Genomic DNA, 18,401 nt, shown 5'->3' with positions numbered 1-18,401 from the left:
CAGCAGATCGTCTGGACCATGTCTACATGACTAAATGCATCGAGTTGCTGCCAATGATTAGAAATTTACATTAACAACCAGTTGGACAAGTGTACCAAATGAAGTGGCCAGTGAGTGGCCTTTTGACCTCCATCTCTCTCTGCATGGATGCATACATCAGAAGTGATCATGCTCACAGGACTCCGCTGCAGCAGAAACCAGACCAGGGGGTCTGCAACCTTTAACCCTTGTGCTATCTTAGATGACCCCACCCTTACATTAACGTGTTCTCCCTACCATGACAAAGGTGGACAGATTTCATGTAATCCATGGACACCAGTGAAGATCACAAATCATTGAAGAAAAAAGGTTCAGTGCACTGTCTAGTGGGTCTAGATGACCCAACTCCCAATGTTAAAGTGCCAAGGACTGCACAAGGGTTACAGCTAAAAGAGCCATTTGGTCCAGTTTCTTATAGACCAAAACACAGCAGAGCTGCAAAGTCCCACTTCATGGTTCAGAAAGATGTTCTTTATTAATATTTTTGTTGCCATTAAGTAATTCACATATAAAAAATGTAGCTTATAAATGTTTATACTTACTGGATTATGACAGTGTTTTATTTCTGTTATAGTATTTATGACAGCATAACATTCAAGTTTCTTTCAAAGTAAAATACATCCTGAGTCACATAGGAAATTGATACAATAGATTCATTCCCAATTATACTTTGAGAACTTTGCTTTTGAATAGCTGGATATAACATAAGAATAGGAGTTTAAATTTGTTTTAATAGTAAACCGTTCTGACCATAGATCAAACCTTTTATCATCATTTTGGTAGGTTATCAGACGTGTGTTTAGGAGGAAAGGTAAAGCTCTTAATGCCTCTTGATTGAGGATAATGTCAGCAGTGGTTAAAAAACGGTTCATTTTTACTCATGTTATGTCACCTCTGTTTTAAAATCTAAAAACAAATGTTGAAACTAAACAAACAATCTGATTATTTATGCAAATCCTTATCATTTAATTCAAAGCAGAGCCACAATGGAGGGATGACAGAGCTGCATGCAGCTCCAGAGGCTCAGGTTGCAGACCACTGAGCCAAATGATCTTCAGCATCCTGGTTACCATGGAGACGGTCAAATCCAATCATTCTATTAACCAATCTCCTTCAAATAAGAACAGATTGTGTGTGTTTAGGTGAGCGTGTTCATGAGGTGTGATGTGAGTTCTGCAATGCTGTAATAACATCCTAATGATATTAAATAAGCATTTTAGTTACTTGATAAATGATCTGCACTCAGACTAAAAAAAGTAAAAATAACTTTAAAAAGATGTAAAGGTACATTTGAAAAAATGAAGTAAAACACAAAAGGGGTGGGATTATCTAAATTAGCACCTTCCTACTTTATGGAGTGCCGTTTGCAAAGTTACACAGTCAAATATTGACAGCAATATTGTTGACTATTGGTTTCATTTTTCAAATCCATATTTTCACTTTTTATTTCATCTATTTATAAGTGTTACATTTACTAACTAAACATTCAATTAGCAAGCTAAATATTTAATTGAAAGTTAAATGTATTTTTTTTATATAAAAAGATATTTGGTTTGTAAATGAAATATTCAATTTCATAAAATTGAACATACAGTTTGTAAATTGTATATTTAGATCTGACATCAATTTTTATTTTTCAGACTAAACAAAACTGTCTGAAACAGGCTAAATAACCAAAAATATTGGTATCAATATTTGACAATCATTATGATTAATGGATCCAATGTGTCATGTGTGGGCATTGCAAGTATAAATGAAAATCTGTCTTTTTGCAATTATGAGCGGTTATGATATTAAGAAAATAGAATCATTTTATAATCAATTTACAAATTAAAAGTAAAAAAACATATCAAATAGATTCGATATGCATTTTTTAAAAATATTTTATTCATATTTTTTCATTTGTTTATATTGCTTGAAATAAACTGTAACCACAGATGAGCCGGACTCATGAGGTTTGCTGCAATGAAGATAAGAGTTTAGCTGGAAAGAAGGACCTGTAAATGGAAAACCTTGGACATAAAGACATTCTTTTCTTGACACGCGGAAACAAGGTACTTTGTTATGTTTGTTTTATCCGGTTGTGTTTATTTCCTCCAATGTTTTGTGCTGTTTTATTCACAGCTTTCACTGCATAATGCTGCAAAGAAATGCAGGGTAAACACACAAGAAGACAGGTGTTAATGAGCAGACATGCAAATAAAGGCTTGCTATGAAAAGATTTACATAAACCAATATGTGTGTGCGTGGGGGTATGTTTGCGCGGGTAAGTTGTGTGTGTTGGAGTGTCTGTGTATGTGTGTGTGTGGGGTGTGTGGGTGTGTGTGTGTACAGAATGTGCGTGCACATCTTGTACCTTTCGTCTGAGGTTGGATGTTGACCTCGTAACTTGCATGTGAAGCGGCTTTATTTCCCTCTCCTTTCCTGGAAATGTTCAGATGCTGCTTTTTTTCTCTTTGGTGTGTGTGTTCGTACATTTAGGATTCTTTTATACATCCTTAACTTGTACTTTTAGGTGTTTTGTTTGTAAAGACATGTTCTAAACTGTTGATTGACTGTTTGAATAAAACTGTAATTTTATAAATGTAATGATCCACTCCTCTGTTTTACATCAACATGAAATCCGTTCACTGGCCTTAGCTTGGTCACACAAACACACCGGGACGGATCATCTCTGAGGCATCCAGAAGATTCCACACGGTTAAAGTGAAGCCTGAACTGGGACGGACTCATTGACCGGCGTTTACCACCTCGACAACTTTTGAGCAGAACCTCTGGGTCTGCCTATCTGCCAATCAAAAGTACATTCCCCTAACATCTCTGCTAATAAACCCCACGGTTGTCACAAATAAAAAAACAAAGCAATAAAAATTCACCAAGTTTTAACACCTGGCTAAAAATAGGAGGTGTAAAACCGGACATTTCAACAAGGGAGATGATGTGAAATTTCTGTCTTCTGATATCTGCCTGTAGTGTTTTTTTTTTTTTTTAGGAACTGCATCATTTGATTCTTCCTGGTTTCTGTCAAATTCCAGAATAGAGGTGAAGAGAGTCCTGTGAGATTTGTGGCATCGATGAGATCTTAAAATGACCAGCGCTCCAAAAGCACAAAGAGATGCTGGCTGGTGCCTGACACAGACTGCATCTGCGCAGACGTCTGCAGATGAGCCAGGGATATAGAGCGTCTAAGACGCCCCCTCCATCCTGTCTGGGTTTGTGCATGTGTTCACTACTAAGCAGCACAGCAGACACACTTGTGAATTTCACCAAATGGATGCAAAGAAACCCAGAAATCCTTAAAGGTATTCTAACAAGGTCATCAGTGGGCTTGAGAGGGAAAAAACTGTTGAACCCCCCGCCCACAACCACTCTCCTGGTTGTGATAACAACAAAAACCATCATGTGTTTGACAGATGATGATGATGATGATGAAGGGGGAGGGGCTGAAGAGGTGGAGGAGGGACTGAAGGGTTCACTTTGGTGAGAACCTCAGACGAGAGGAGGCGGACGGACGAGCAGAGAAGGTGAGAGATTTCTTTTCTGCGTGACTCGCCACTGTGTCGCGTCACACTTTTATCCTTAAATCCAAAGCTTAATAGTCGCAGGAAACTGCAGGTTTTGTGTAGAAAATGAAGTTCAGCTTCATTTTGATCCAAAGCCCAGCCCAGATTGGAGCCATTTCCAGGCTCTGTTGAGTTTTAAACCAAGAGAAACTAAAATTTAACATAAAAGATACATTTGGTAATGAGATTTGCGGCTCAGATGTAAAATTGTTTGGTGTTTCAAACATCTGAAGCAAAAGGAACCCATAATGTTCTGTAGAGTGGATCAAGGCAGACTCTGTCTGCACCTCCTCTGCAGTACCTGTATTGAGTTTCAGTGGTACCATTCTGATTGAATGAGTTCTGATCAATTATTTACAGAGCTGAAGGTCAGAAGAGAAACCCACAGAGACCCCACTGCCCCAAAATATGCTCGTCTGGACCACAGCGTCACCATGAAACCAGAGCCATGGACTGACCCTCTGACCTGATACTTAAGTTCTGGTTTAAAAATGTTGCTGAGCCAGTTGGCAGTACGGATGGTTTCTCTGGTTAATGACAGCACCTGCAGCTCTGATGGAAGCCTCAGCATCTGGTGAGGGAACTGCACGGACTTCAGCATCTTCTCCATCATAACAGATCTGACAATGAGCAGGCTCCACAGACCTATGGCACTGCAAAGTCTGAATGTGATGGGCTCAAGTCCAAGTCCACTTTTTAACAAATTTTATACATTTAAGCACTTCATGAAAAATGAAATCAACAGAGCACCAGAACTTTGGTTTAAATTAAAACGTTTAGATTCATACTTACATGCAAAAGGAAAATGTCTCCACCGCATAAAGCACAAAGAAGGGATTGGCTGGGTTTTATGGTAATTAAAGGCTAAACTTTCATCATCTCTGAATGTTGGCAGAAAAGCGGTGGCAGAGGTTCATTCCTCATGTGATCTTCTGCTGCAGGGACCTCCAGCTGTTGGTCGGGGTGAGGGGGGTTGGTGTAGACCTGGATGAGGGACACTGGGCAGATGATGCCTCTGTGGGTGAATGTCAGGGAGGAAGGAATCTGAACAGCTAAGAGATGAAAACATGCAGGAGGGTTTAGATCACCTGCTTGAGAAGATCAGTTCTGGATCAGAGCTGCAGTTCGAGGCAGAGCAACGTTTTCTGAAGGTTCAAAGGATGACAATTAAAAAACGAGAAAGTAGAGAAACAAATGACAGCGTGAAGGAGAGTGGATTCATTTATCTAAGAATTAAAATAATGCAACAGACAAAAACTGGCAATTTCTAAATATAATAATAAAGATACATTCTTTGTGTATTAGCACTGTCTTTATAACATTAGAGAGTCAGTTGCGGCTCCAAACAGATAAAGTCAATTCAGTCACTATTTTTATCAAGCAGAACAGGTTTTGTGTGTTACAACAACCTGTTGCAGTGAATCCATATTTCTGTAAATCTCCAGTTTCTTTCTGTGAAATGCAGATTTCTTTTCTTCTTCCGTTTAACCAACTCTTTTCTGCACAAAAGAAACTTTTTCAAAGATGTTTGCTTTTAATTGATTTGGCTAGTTTAAGAGTTTCAACTAAGCTGCCGGAGAAGCCGTTTTATGTATTTAAGGAACGTGACAGCGGCGACCGTCTTGACCATTGACTGTATATGGGAACTGGACAGAGTCAGTGTGACCTCACCCACAGAAAACAATTCAGGTCCGGCTTCAACCAAATTAGGTCAATTCAATCCCAATTCTGTTGAGATACAGACGCCACCATGTTGAAGCTAGATGATGTAATAAGCAGTGATTGTTCCTAGTTGTTCTGAGGAGTGAGGTTGATGAAAAGCCACACCCCTTTCACTTGAAAAACGGTTCAGGAGAATCTGTCAGTCGATTTTGAACGTTCGACGTCAGACCATACTTAAAATACCTTTTACTACAGAAAAATGTTCTTGAAGAAAAGTCTTATTTAACAAAAACATGTTAAAAAAAGAGTTTACAAAGCAAGAATGGTTATTCTGGCTAATGGAATGACTGAGTAACAGCTGTTTTTCTCGATAGAAGTCTATAGGATTTTGGCTTCTTGGAACCAGCAGCTACTTCCTGGAACCAGCAGCTACTTCCTGTTTGGAACGCCAGTCCAGTTGTCGTATACAGTTTATGGTCTTGAAAAGCGTCAAGAGAGAGTCAGAGACGGATGGAAATAGACCAGTCGTTTTTCAAAATAAAAGCGTTTTCTGAAGGATTTGTTACATAAATCACATGAATTTTGTATTTTTAAGTGGCCAAGTGGCCTAGTGACCCAGAGACCGGTGCCAGTCCATGGCCTGGGGTTTGGGGAGTACTACATCAGAGCGGACTTTTTGCTCCTGGTCTGATCCAGAGTTGCTTTCTGCTGAGGGTTCTCTTGGTTTGGCAGGTGTGAAAGCTCACCTGGGTTTTGATTTGGACCAAACAAGAGAACTCGTCCTTTAAAGAACCAGATGTAATGTATGACCCTCCTCTGGTTCCTGGAACAGGTTAACTTTCTTTGGGCATGTACTCCTTGGCTCACCTGCTGAAGCAGCGGCTTTCAGAGATTATTGGAATTTTGTCATCAAAGTCCACTGAAGAAACATAAACTTGTTCCAGAAAGTGGATGGTGCACATCAAGACAAGCGGGTTCTGCTCTGTCCTGAGACTTTCTCTGAATCCTGCAGCAAGCCTGCATGTAAACTCTGACCCCAACCCCTTAGCAGCTGACCCCAGAGACACTGCATGGTGGAGGTTTCCGGAGAGCTGTGTTAATCATTCAGGGGCTAATGGAGCGGAGCGTGGTCTTCATCAGCAGAACACGCCACTGGTACATTGTGAACAAGCGGCGCCGCACTAATGACCACTGTTGGCTGTTTGTCACTCAGGTCCAGCTGTCCACAGGATCAGTCCCAGCAGGCAGAGCCAAAGAACAGACCTGAGCGCCGCCATGATGCCGGATGAGCCCGATCTCTGCCACTGGTGCCCCCAGTAGCCCTCAGAGGTGCGTGATGGGTCTGACGCCAGCTTCTGGCTCCCAGCCCCAAGGGGGTTTGTTGGTTTTGGAGAACCCCCGGCTCGGGAGTTCCCCCTCAACGCCTCTGCCTTCGCTGTCCTGCAGCATCGATGAGTCCTACAAATACGTCTTCCTGCCCGTCTGCTACTCACTCACCTTCCTCTTTAGCCTCTCCCTGAACTCTGTGGTTCTGCTGCGCTCATGCCGCAACTCCGGGGGTGGGACTGGGGCTGCACGGCGCTGGAACACCTCCCTGATCTACATGGTGAACCTGGCCACCACTGACCTGATGTATGGCCTATCGCTGCCTTTCCTAGTGGCCAGCTATGTGCTGCAGGACCGCTGGATATTCGGGGATTTCATGTGTCGCCTGGTGCGCTTCCTGTTCTACTTCAACCTGTACTGCTCCATCTACTTCCTCACCTGCATCTCTGTGCACAGGTAGGAGTCCAGCATTCAAACAGCCATAAAGTTCTGTAGAGTTTCAGAAATGACTTGTTGAATGGGAAGATTTTGGATCAGTTTCCGTTCTTCCTCTTGGTGCAAAGTTGATCCGGTTTCATTCAGGAGCAGCACAGAGCCACAGATCCTCCACCAGTACTGAAAGCTTGGAGCTGCATTCTGGTGCTAGTCATGGAGACGAGGTGGAGCTGGGACAATTCTCAGTTCCATCTAACCATAGAGTCTTGAAGTCTAAGGAGAAAGAGGTTGGAGCTGAAGATTTAGGGAAACGCAGCAGCGTTTATAGCTCCAGGACATAAACGCTGCTGGAGTCAGGAGAGAACATATCCTGAGTTTGACTGATGCAGTCCAGCACTACTTAGCTTTGGTTAATGGTCTCCTGGTGTATTTTGATTATTTTTTTGTGTCATTATTTTAATCAGAATGATTGATGTGTCTTTGAAAGATCCCCAAAAAAGAAATGAAAAATATCACTGACCAACAAAAAAGGACTTCCTGGGTTAGAAACCTCCTGGATGGCTTCCTGGGGAGGTTTTCCATCTGCGCACCACCGGAGGCAACATTTTTAAACATCCAGCTTGAAAGAGACGCAGGGGACGACCCAGAAAAGATTGGAGAGACGATGTTTCTCGCCTGGCCTGGGTTAGGGTTAGAAGGGTTAGGTCAGGACACCTCCAGAAGCGCTGGAGAAAGAGGCCAGAGAGAAGTAACTCTGAGTATCTTTGCTTAGACTGCTGTTCCTGAAGTGCTGATGAGTGAAGGAAAATGGATGAATGAATGGGTGAATATATGGATTGATGGGTGGATGAATGAATGGATAGATGATCGGTGGATAGATGGATGGATAGATGATGGGTGGATGAAGGAATGGATGGATGGATGATGGGTGGATGGAGGAATGGATGGATGGATGATGGGTGGATGAATGGATGGATATATGGGAGGGGAAAAGGATGGATGGATGAATCAATGAAAAAATGGATGGGTGGATGAATGGATAAATAGATGAATGGGTGGATAATGGATAAGTGAATGGATGGATGGATGCCCTGGAGTTTTGATGTTCTTCAAACTTTTCATGGTCTGAACTGTGAGGTCTCTCTTCTGCCTCTGTGGGATGGATGTGTCACACAGCTGACTAGAACAGAGTCTGATCTCAGGAGTTAAGAGGACTCCAGTCCATTAGGTACGAGACACAAACAAGGTGATCTGTTGCCTCTGCCGAGTGATCAAGGTTTACCTCACTGTCATTCAGGAATGAAGATCACTTTAGCCATCATCATATTGCTCTTTTGATAGTTATTTTATCTGTTTGTGTTATTTTACGTTTTATGTACTTTATTAATTTACTTTACTACACTGTGTGGATGAACGAGTGCTGAGCATTATGTTTAAATGGAGAAAGATTTGAACCGCATAAATGAACCAGACCGTAAAAGGTAGAACGAGGTTGAACAGTTTGCCTGTTTTTCTTTCTGGTTGATATAAGAGTAGCTTTTTTCAAAGCTAACATCTGTTGTCTCTGTTTGCCCTCCTACTTTTAAAGCTGAGCCTGTAAACAGATGGAACTGTTGGGTCTGACGTCTGACCACCTGTGTCCACAGGTATCTAGGGATCTGCCATCCCATGAGGACCATCACCTTGGAGAGTAAGCGGGTGGTGAAGGGGACCTGTGCGCTGGTGTGGATCGTGGTCTTCATAATAACCTGCCCCATCTTCAGGTTCGCTCAGACAGGATACGTTTCAAGAGGAAAACAAGGTTCTGAGGATGGCAGGAACAGCACCCAACCAGGATTTGAGGACGGGTACATGAACTGCTGGGACGACGCAATTGACAAAGAGTTTGCTGATTACGTTCCGTACGGCATTGTGCTCCACCTGCTGGGCTTCTTCCTCCCCTTCGTCACCATCGCCTGGTGTTACTCTCAAGTAGTTCGGACAATCTTTCAGTCTCTCCGCTCTCCGCCAAGTTCCATTGAGGGCGGCGACGACGGTCCGGTGGGGGATGGAGTGGTAGAAAGTGGTCGAGATCGCGATAGGACCTCTGTTTCCATCTCAGGCTCTCAGTACTCTCACTACATCCGCCGCCGGCGAAAATCCATCAAAACTATTGTCACTATCACGCTATTGTTCGCGCTGTGCTTCCTACCCTTCCATGTGACCCGAACACTGTTCCTGCTCCTGCGGCGGGGGCAGCTCGTCGGCTGCGACGCCATGAAGACCGTCTCCATCTGCTACAAGGTCACCAGGCCGTTGGCCTCGTGCAACGCGTGGCTCAACGCCCTCCTCTACTTCCTCACTGGGGACCACGGCACCCCCTGCTGCTGCCCTGCGGGACAGAACGTTCGAAGACACCGCCGCAGCGGTGCCCTCTGGTGGCCGCTTGCAATACTTAAAAAGGACGGAGCAGGAGAGGAGGATCATGTGGCTACGGAGAAGGCAGAGAGGGAGCTGCAGACAGAAAATGAATCCAAGTCTTCCAGGGTGGTTTTTTAAGACATCTAAGAGAGAAACCCAAAGCCATATTCTTACCAAAGTTCTGCTGTCATTTCTTTTGGAAAAATCCCTGTAATCAAAGATCAGTTCCCTTTTTTTATTCAGAACGTAGTTATCTGCTGCAGCTGACTCCTCTCTCTAGTTGATGCTGATGCAAAAACTTTTTGTGGCTGCTTCTCTGGCTTGGACTTTGCTCAGACTTTGTTAACTAACAAAGTTAACATTTCCTCAAGACGAATTCCTGCAATGAATCCATGAATGCGGCAGAAAAAGTTCCGCTCAGTTTGAGGTCTTTTTTGTCTGAAGTGAGACAGCAGCAGCTCATGTTGCGGTTTGAGATGATAAAAAAGGGATGCGAGTCAGTAGAAATGTACTTTGGAATCCTGTGTAGTACATTGTGTGTTTGTAAGCTGGTGTGTTTTTGTGACGCTGTGTTGTTGCTCTGGATTAAAGTCTGCTGTCAGCCTCGTTCATGGTTAACAGGAGCTTCCGATCGCCCTCAAAGATCATTCATTCAGGTAATGTCAGCACTGTGATGCCCTTTGACTTCGCCTTCTCTTCTCACTCTCATTAGTCGCTCACTTTTGTGTCTGTGGTCCCGTTTGGGAAGGACAGGAGCTGCAGCTGGTCGGAATTTCAAAACTGATCATTTAGATTTGTGTGTACAAAAATGACAGATTTATGCATTTTTGGCATCATTCGTTCATTTAAAATTAGTAGGAAAGCACATTACTGATATTGAATCCATTCATCCATGTGTGAACAGCTCTTTGATCCCTTTAACCTCCTGAAAGGTTCAGCTCAATACAGAGTTTTTCTGGCTGTAATGAGGTCAAATCCGTCTACTGGAAGATTTTATTCTTGTTGTAAAAATAACAGCTTTGGGACATTTTTAAGTTGTGTCAGAAAAACAAGGTTCCCTCTTGTGGAGATTTGTACTTCTGCGGACACCTCACTCCCCCTGCCCCCATTATTTGAAATATTTTTTAATTTGATGACACAATTCAAACATTTTGGCAACACTTTTTCAGAATATTCTAGCACCATTTTGAAATAATAAAAGTTTATTATTTTTTATTACTTGAAAGTAAGGCAGATGTAAAAATAAAAACAGTTAAAGGACTTAAAGTGCGTGATTGAATGTTGGAAAAATAAAAAAATAAATCACTAGAAATCATTTTATGATGATGAGGATGACTAAATGTTTAAGGAAGAGTTTAGGGTTTGCAACCTCGGCAGCCGCAGTTCTCACGACAGCCACAAGATGGCACAACAGTAGAAGGGGCTTGGTCAGAAGGGCTCCTCTTTTCAGAGCAGAAAGAGGTTTGATGTTTCTGTGATCTTCGAGTGTAAATTCACAAAAAGCCCCTCCCACCCAGAAGCTTAGAGAAGCACCTGCTGTTCTGTCATTGGCTCACGGGTCAGTCCACTGCCTCCCACTCGGTGTCGCTGACAAGCCTGTAGTTGAGTTTCCGGTAGTTTTCAGGGTGGATCTGGCGTTGTCGCCACACTTCCTCGTACAGGCTGCGCACCACCGGAGGCAGAGGCGGGAAGCCGGCGGAGCGGGCCAGCTCCTCGCAGTACTGCCACTGGTTCTGGTCCATCTTCAGCAGGTGGCGCCGCTGAACTCCACCATCCAGCTTCCTATGCAGGTCCTCCCGAACCTCGTCCTCCATCTGTGTACGAGATGGTAAGGTGACGGAGCCGTCCAACACAGCGAGGGCGAACTGCACCTGCAGAGATGGGAGGAGTCAGGGATGCACGCACACACACACACACCTTGGTCAAACCCAGCTCACCTGGCAGTTGAAGTTGGGGAAGGGGCAGATGATTTTACAGATGCCGATGAAGAAGAGCGAGGGGAAGGCGGGGGGCACCATGTAGCGGTAAAGAGGCGTCACCAGGTGATCCTCGACCTCTAGACCCAGCTGAGCCGCGTCGAGGAACGGGTACCGGAAGTTGTACCCGGTACAGAACATCAGGACGTCGGCCCGGCCCAGAGAGCCGTCCTGGACCGACCACAGGCAGACAGTCAGGCTTCACTTCAACACAAAGATGGAGCTTCACATTCAAACGCTTTCCTGCTCAGATGGAGCTCAGTGACGGACAGATAAAGGGAAATGGAAGAGAAGATGACTCCTAAGGTAACAATCCTTCAAAAACCCCCATGTTAAAATGCTGACAGCTGTGGGTGAACTTCATGTGACACTAAAGTGAGTTGAACTCTGCTGCCGCCTGCTGGTCTCCAGTAGGAGTAGGTTACATTTGTTATTATTTATTACATTCGGAGATTATTTAACTTAATGTTAATGTGTTTAAATTAAACGTAATAACAATAACATTTAGTTGTTAGTAGGCTGCTAAAAGTTGAAGCTGGGGTAACTATGGTGCACTGGGGTTCTGTCCTCTTTTCTCATCTACTTCTCCCTTCATTCTCTTCTCTATTCTTGATTTTCATTCATCATTTAGTTCTCCATGCCTCTGTTTGGTGCAGTGCGATTCATGTACTGTCCCTCTTTTCCCACTCCCCTCCTGGGTGCTTCCAGATCCCAGTGGGCTCATCCGTACTCCTGTACCTGATCGTGTACCTTGTCTCGCTCCTACACCTGGCTGTGGTTCCTGTCTCCGGCTCGACTCGCGCCCCCGACTGTCCCCCCCAACTCCGGCTGGATGGAGCTCGTCTGCTGGACTTTATATATGCAGTCATGGTGTCAGATAAGTTAATTCTTCTCTATCAGTTCTGGTAATCGCCTGTCCGTCCTGGGGGAGGATCCCTCCTTCATGTGGGCACCCCTGAGGTTTCTTTGTTTTTTCAGGAATCCATTTTTTTGGGAGTTTTTCCTTACCGCGAAGGGGGGTCTAAGGGCAGGGATGCCAGTATAGCTTTGTCAGTTTGTAAGTTCAATTTAGTATTTTCCTGTTGAACTCTATGTATTCATGATCCTTTTGATTTTATGTTTCACTTTTTCAATTACCGATACGAAGCCCATCGAGACGACTGTTGTTGTGAATTTGGGCTAATAAAATTGAATTGAAATGAATTGGATTAAATGTAAAGGAGCCATCTGTGAACAAACGTGACCGTGGTACTCTCAGCATCAGCAGCACCGGGCCTGTGGGACGCCGTCGTGGCGTTCAGTCACCTGGAAGCGAAGGCTGCCATCGTCCTCGACCGCCACCACCGAGCTGGCCTGCTGGATCCCGGCAGGAAGAGGAAAGGTGAAGCGGGGATTACCGTGGCTCAGCGTCACCTGCACAGAGGAATGCCAGACTCAGCATCTGAGCGCGTGAGCACCAACCCACCCCCACCAGGGAAGTACCCGAGCTCCAGCTTTGGCCAGTTCGATGGAGATGTCCAGACCTGAGGCTTTGGCTCCTAGAACCACCACAGACTGACCCGAGAACGGCTCTGCGTACCTGTACGAGTGGCTGTGGAGCAGCTGACCTGCGGACAGATCAGCTTCATCTCAGAGCGGCTGTGGTGCTGCAACCGTCAGCATGACCGCTGTCAGCTGCTATTCAGGGTTATAGAATCACAAAAGCAAACATGGACATCACCTTTAAAGTGTTCGATCCCCGGCAGCTCCGGGATGTGGGGGTCCGAGTAGTGCCTACAGGTCAGGAAAGAGAAGGAGAGTTTGGTGTTGAGGTGACAGCAGCAGGAGGTGAAGCTCTTGTCCTGCTCCCTCACAAACATCAGCACTGACTCCTTCTGTCAGAGAGCCAGATGAGGAAAAAGAGGTTCTGCAGTTCCTGCAAGATCAACTCTATGCTTTGCTTCTTGGACACAGTCTGCAGCTGCTTTTCTGACTAAACTAAACGTGAGCCTTAAAAGATCTGCCCTAGAAAAAAAGCTTTGGTGCCGTTTTCGTTCCTGGTAATGAAATCACACACAAACAATTCTTTTATATTTCTGGATGTTTTACTCTATTAAAGTCATAAAAAACCCATAAACGTCTGTTGTCTGTCAGAGAACTGCCGTAAATTCCGGACTGTAAAGCGCACCCGATTAAAAGCCGCACTCACCCATTTTCACGTGTTTAACTACTTTTAAACGTACATGAGCCGCGTCAGAGTAAAAGCCGCATGGATTAGGTAACATGGTAAACCTGGCAAATCACATCCTGACTCCCAGCATGGGTAAGGTTCAGTACCACACTGTGGGAGGAGTCAGCTTGGCCTCAGGCCCATGCATGTGAGTACACCCACACCTGCCAAACAGCATGGATCTCTATTCTGTTCACAAGTTCCTCAGTTATGGTTTATTTATTTATTTATTTATTTTTTAGTTTTTTTAACTTATTGACAATCTATGTATCACACATAGAATTACAAACAGTAACCATATAATCAACATTACATCCCTCAGTTATGATGAGGAAATTTACATCCACGATCCCCCATTTCCCATGAGTCTTAGGGGCTAAAGGCGGGGCCAACGCCCGGCTCGCCACACTGTTGTACGTGTTTAAGAATGAGCAGCAGTGCATGGAGGGGTGAAAAGGAACAGCTCTCCTTCCGCTTGTGTTGCGGCAGCGTTAGGGTACTAACAGGGCTGGTTAAAAAAAAAAAAAAAAAAACACCAGTAAAATAAAGCAGCGGCGACTGAAAAGCGCACGCCTCAACGCGATACCAGCGCTTCAGCGCGGCGCGTGCGTCAGAAGTTTCTTTCCACAACAAACACTGTTGCTCCACGGACGCCTCTGAGCTCCGCGCTCGCCCCGCGCGCTCCCCTTCCTATCTTCTCCGACACCTCTGGCCAGGGCGGCTACAGGGAGGAGGAAATCGTGTCTGTGCAGAGCAATCGGACTTACAACTGTACGTGTTGTGGATGAGGGGTGGATGCGTTGTTACGTGTGGGAGCCATCAGACTGCCATTGGCCCCGCAGCTCTATGTGAAGGAGCAGCAGCCAGGAGAACATGTCTCCAGCTCACACGAAGGCTGTGAGATTTTCAATGCAAAATTCCGGTCAGTCCTCAGAAACCGTTAAAACGATCACGTGGATTTGTGTTTCCAGTCGTGTCCCGACAAAATAAAGGCTAATGTTATTCCCACATGCGCTGTTCTCTCCGTCACGTAGCTGACCGGCTTTTCCAATCCCGTTGGTGATGGTGGATTTTTTCACCCTGCTTTTAACGATTGCTTTTAACTTGAAAGCTTCATCATATTGTAGCGGCGATCACGTGCACGTTGGGTCTAACGGCACCAAAGGATTCTGGGATGCGGCCGGGCATGCGTGTTTCGTTTTTTGAACCATGACTGAAGTGTCTAAGACCTGAAGTGAGGTCCATGCTGTTTGGCTGCTTAGTTTGTTAAAAAACAAATGAGTGTGCTTGGTGTTAGATATTGAATTCAAACCATTCACTGAGTCTGAAAGTCCGTACATGGCGGCCGCCAATTAAATCCATAAATTAGCCGCGTCACTGAATAGGCCGCAGGGCTGTGAGCGCAGGAAAACAGTAGCGGCTTATAGTCCGGGAATTACGGTAAATGGATTTTAAAAAAACAGATCAAAATCTTTGATTTTTAGTTGAGTTTAGTCTAAAAATATTTCATTTTATTGTACTGTAAAAAATAATAAAAATCACTGTAAAACCTTTCATCCACTTATTTAAAAAAAAAAAAATTAAATCTCATCTTATTAGCTTAGCTTTTAGGGAGTTTTTTTCTTTAAAAGCTTTTAAGGAGTTTTACATTTTCTTGTGTTTAATTTGATGTTTATGGACTGTTTGTTGTTTATAATGTGTGTGTGTGTGTTTCGGGGAGCAGCAAACGTCTCAAGTGACTGATTCCATATGGAGCTTCTGACCTCCTTTTAGCGATTAATCTACTCTTTTATAAGCTTCACTGACTGGCTGGAGGTTTTTTTGTAGCGGGGGGGGGGGTCTGACCTCTGACCTGTGGGGGGCGGGACAGGTCGGGGGGGGGAGACTCATGGTGCTTCACGAAAGGCTGCCTCACCCTGAGCACACCAACACCGCGTCGAACGTCTCCATGCTCCGACGGCCCGAGGCATCCGATGATGTCACTTCCCACGCAGTCTTCTCCTCCACTCCCTCGGTTGTCACGACAACAGGTTTCACCTGCTCCACCAGTGTGTTGAACTTGAAACAGAAAACTTTAGCTTAGACTAGAGCAGCCTTCATCTGGGGGTGGGGGTGAGGGGGTGCTGACCCGGATGTGTGGTTGGACCCCGTGGCTCTGGCAGTAGCTCTCCAGGTACCTCAGAACTTCCTGGTGGGACAGGAAGCTGCTGAGGTGGGAGGCGAAGGGGAAGTCGGGGAACATCATGACCTCCTTAGGCAGGTTGGTCCTGAGAGAAACAAAGAGGTCAAAGGGGGGGTTTAGAGGTGGGGGTCCTCAGAGCACCCTAAACAGCAGCATAGCTGAGCTCACCTGAGGTCTCTGTACATGCTGCTGTAGACGGGCCGCCCGTCCTCGTGCACGTGCTCCGTGTAGCACCAGGTCCCGCCAACGCCGCCCGTGGCCTCAAACACCACTGGGGGGGCAAAGCTGCTTGGGGAGGACAAGATGTGTTTTGCAGCACAGAGCCCGGCTGCCCCGGCGCCGACCACTGCCACCCGCAGCATCCTGTCACAGTGACGAGGCGTTCACTGACTGTCCTGGAGCTACGGAAAACAGAACAGCAGTGCAGGAATGCTCCACCTTAAATTCTACTAAGCTCAGACTGGATGGAGTTCTCTCTAGAGGACAAATCCTAGAACCCACAAGGACAGGAGCAGACTGAAAATATAAACTCTAGCCGATATGATCTGTTTGATCACATTAACAAAGCTGGAAAATCATGAAGAAACCAAACTCTGTGCATCATCAGAGCAATGTGCGCAGGAAAAAAAACGCCATTTATTTGATCTTATCTGGACCTCTGGAACAGTTTGGCTTCTGCAGTCAAAAGTGAACCTCTCTGACACCCCTTTGACTTTACACCCCATCGCTGAGGTAAGAGGTCAGCTCCAGGTTTCTGAAATGAGCCTGGAAGATAAAACTTTGTTTTGCCCAAAGTTTGGATTTATTCCTGATGTTTTATCACAGTTTATCACTTTTAGTGCATCTACGCCTGCAGCTCTTACAGAAACTCCTCTGTCTGGTCACATATGTGTTTGTGTGGTCTAGATTGAACGTTTCTGGAAATATCTCAAAATGAGTCAAGACAAACGTCACAGATCTTTAGGTCAAGGGTCATCTGCTGCTAACCATCTTCGGGTTCTCTCAGGTCTGTCAGCACGCTGACAATTTCAGGAAGGCTGAAGGTTCACGCTTAAAAATATTTGTGGAAACATGAAGCTTCAGTTTCATGGAAAACTGTTAATCTGAGTTACACCCATGAATGCACAAATAAGAAACACGAAGCCCCCGAGAATACCCTCCAACCACCGGAACCAAACAGCCTCGGTCTGTGTTTCTGTCGGTCCTGTTATGTGTGCGCACTGTGGACTTTGCACGGACGGGCGAGGCTTCTTTATTAACGAGGCCACTGCTTCTCTTATTTATAAATATACTTCTATTTATCCCTAACAGTATTGTGACCAAATCGAGCTAACAGTCTGTGGGCACACGTCACGTCTGATCGGAAGTTTAACAAGATTTCACACTGCGCATGCTCACAGTAAAACAACAAACTTCAAAGCAGCGAGTAAAATGCACAAACAGAAAAACAGGCACAAAACCAACAAAGTGACAGTTATTCTCCTAGAAATACGAGGACGTGTGGATTAAACGCTACTTACCAAAGATCAGTATCCTTTCATTTGAAAATACGATACGAAAACACACACACAAAAAGCAGAAAAAAAGGGAAGTCTTTGACGATCCGCGGCCCAGCGCCGTTACTTTGAGCGGAGATGCAAAGGTGTCATGAAGAGAACGGCTCACTTTTCCCTTAAGGACCACGACTTCCGATCGAAGCGCTCCAAAATAAAACCTGAGCTCTGGACTCAACGATTTCAGAGAAAAACTCATTACAATTTATGAAGCGGATACAAATAGTGTTATAAATACGTTTTATGTATTCATAATGAATGAACCTTCTGTTTAGGTTAGACTAAAGTAAGATTAGCTAGAAGCTAAACAATGATTTATGTCAAGTAGGAATGATTGACTGATTTTAATTGATCCGGCTCACTGACCTAAAATGGATCCAGGACATCTTTATTCAAAACTTTAACCAGTGTCACTCAGAAAGAAATACCTGCTATTGAACAGTGCAGGTGAAGTGTTTCTGATTCCTTCAAGATAATTAAGTGTAAATTAAATGTGTACAAACAAACAAGTAAACAAGAAGGAAAGTCAAATCCATTCACATTTTGGTTTAAACATTTTAGTAAAGTTCAATCCACTGTTGTTTTTCCACATCCAAAGGGAACATTCTTAGAACATTCTAGCACTCTGTGTGGTCACATGACTTTCTAAATTCAAAGTGGATGATGGTTGATCAGTTTTTGCTGACATCACGTGTTTTTGGCTGTGATGCACTTGGTCTTGAATAATTAATTAAGTTAAGACTAGCAAGAAAAAGGTATCAGAGCAAGCGTGTTTATTCTGACCAATAGAATGACTGAGTAAGCGTGGTTTATTTCTCCATAGAAATCTATGGGATTTGGGCTTCTTAGAACTAACGGGTACTTCCTGTTTGTAAAACCAGTGGGGAAGGGTCACTCAGTCCAGTTCTCATATATTTAACAGTTATAGTAAAATAAACCTCAATCCAAATGGTATTTTCACATTTTGATATAATTTTTTTCGTTAGTTTTTAAATTATTTTATATTGAAACTATCTTTTTGGATCTAGGAATATAAATTGATTCACTGACTAACGT

At 44.3% G+C, this 18,401-nt stretch overlaps 2 protein-coding genes across 3 annotated transcripts; one reads left to right on the top strand and one right to left on the bottom strand.

The window, feature by feature from the left end:
* Window positions 1–5,877: 5,877 nt before the first annotated feature.
* Window positions 5,878–10,031, top strand: LOC101161327 (P2Y purinoceptor 3). Its single transcript, XM_020709098.2, has 2 exons — window positions 5,878–7,046; window positions 8,672–10,031. The coding sequence occupies exons 1-2, from the start codon at window positions 6,550–6,552 to the stop codon at window positions 9,561–9,563; spliced, it is 1,389 nt and encodes a 462-aa protein (XP_020564757.1). The 5' UTR covers window positions 5,878–6,549; the 3' UTR covers window positions 9,564–10,031.
* Window positions 10,032–10,406: 375 nt separating this feature from the next.
* Window positions 10,407–17,489, bottom strand: LOC101161078 (flavin-containing monooxygenase FMO GS-OX-like 4). Of its 2 annotated transcripts, none has more exons than XM_023962672.1 (9): window positions 17,313–17,489; window positions 15,961–16,155; window positions 15,739–15,877; window positions 15,526–15,668; window positions 13,122–13,174; window positions 12,884–13,008; window positions 12,707–12,814; window positions 11,363–11,572; window positions 10,407–11,296 (listed from the first exon to the last, which is right to left on the bottom strand). In XM_023962672.1, the coding sequence occupies exons 2-9, from the start codon at window positions 16,152–16,154 to the stop codon at window positions 10,985–10,987; spliced, it is 1,284 nt and encodes a 427-aa protein (XP_023818440.1). In that variant the 5' UTR covers window position 16,155; window positions 17,313–17,489; the 3' UTR covers window positions 10,407–10,984. The 2 variants fall into 2 exon arrangements, with proteins under 2 accessions (XP_023818440.1, XP_023818439.1); XM_023962671.1 differs by having other exon boundaries at window positions 15,961–16,193; window positions 17,313–17,488.
* Window positions 17,490–18,401: the final 912 nt, after the last annotated feature.

This window comes from Oryzias latipes, chromosome 14 (genome assembly GCF_002234675.1).
Source record: "Oryzias latipes chromosome 14, ASM223467v1".
Classification (NCBI taxonomy): domain Eukaryota; kingdom Metazoa; phylum Chordata; class Actinopteri; order Beloniformes; family Adrianichthyidae; genus Oryzias; species Oryzias latipes.
Note: the sequence above shows the minus strand (reverse complement) of the source record. Positions and strands in the feature narration are given on the sequence as shown.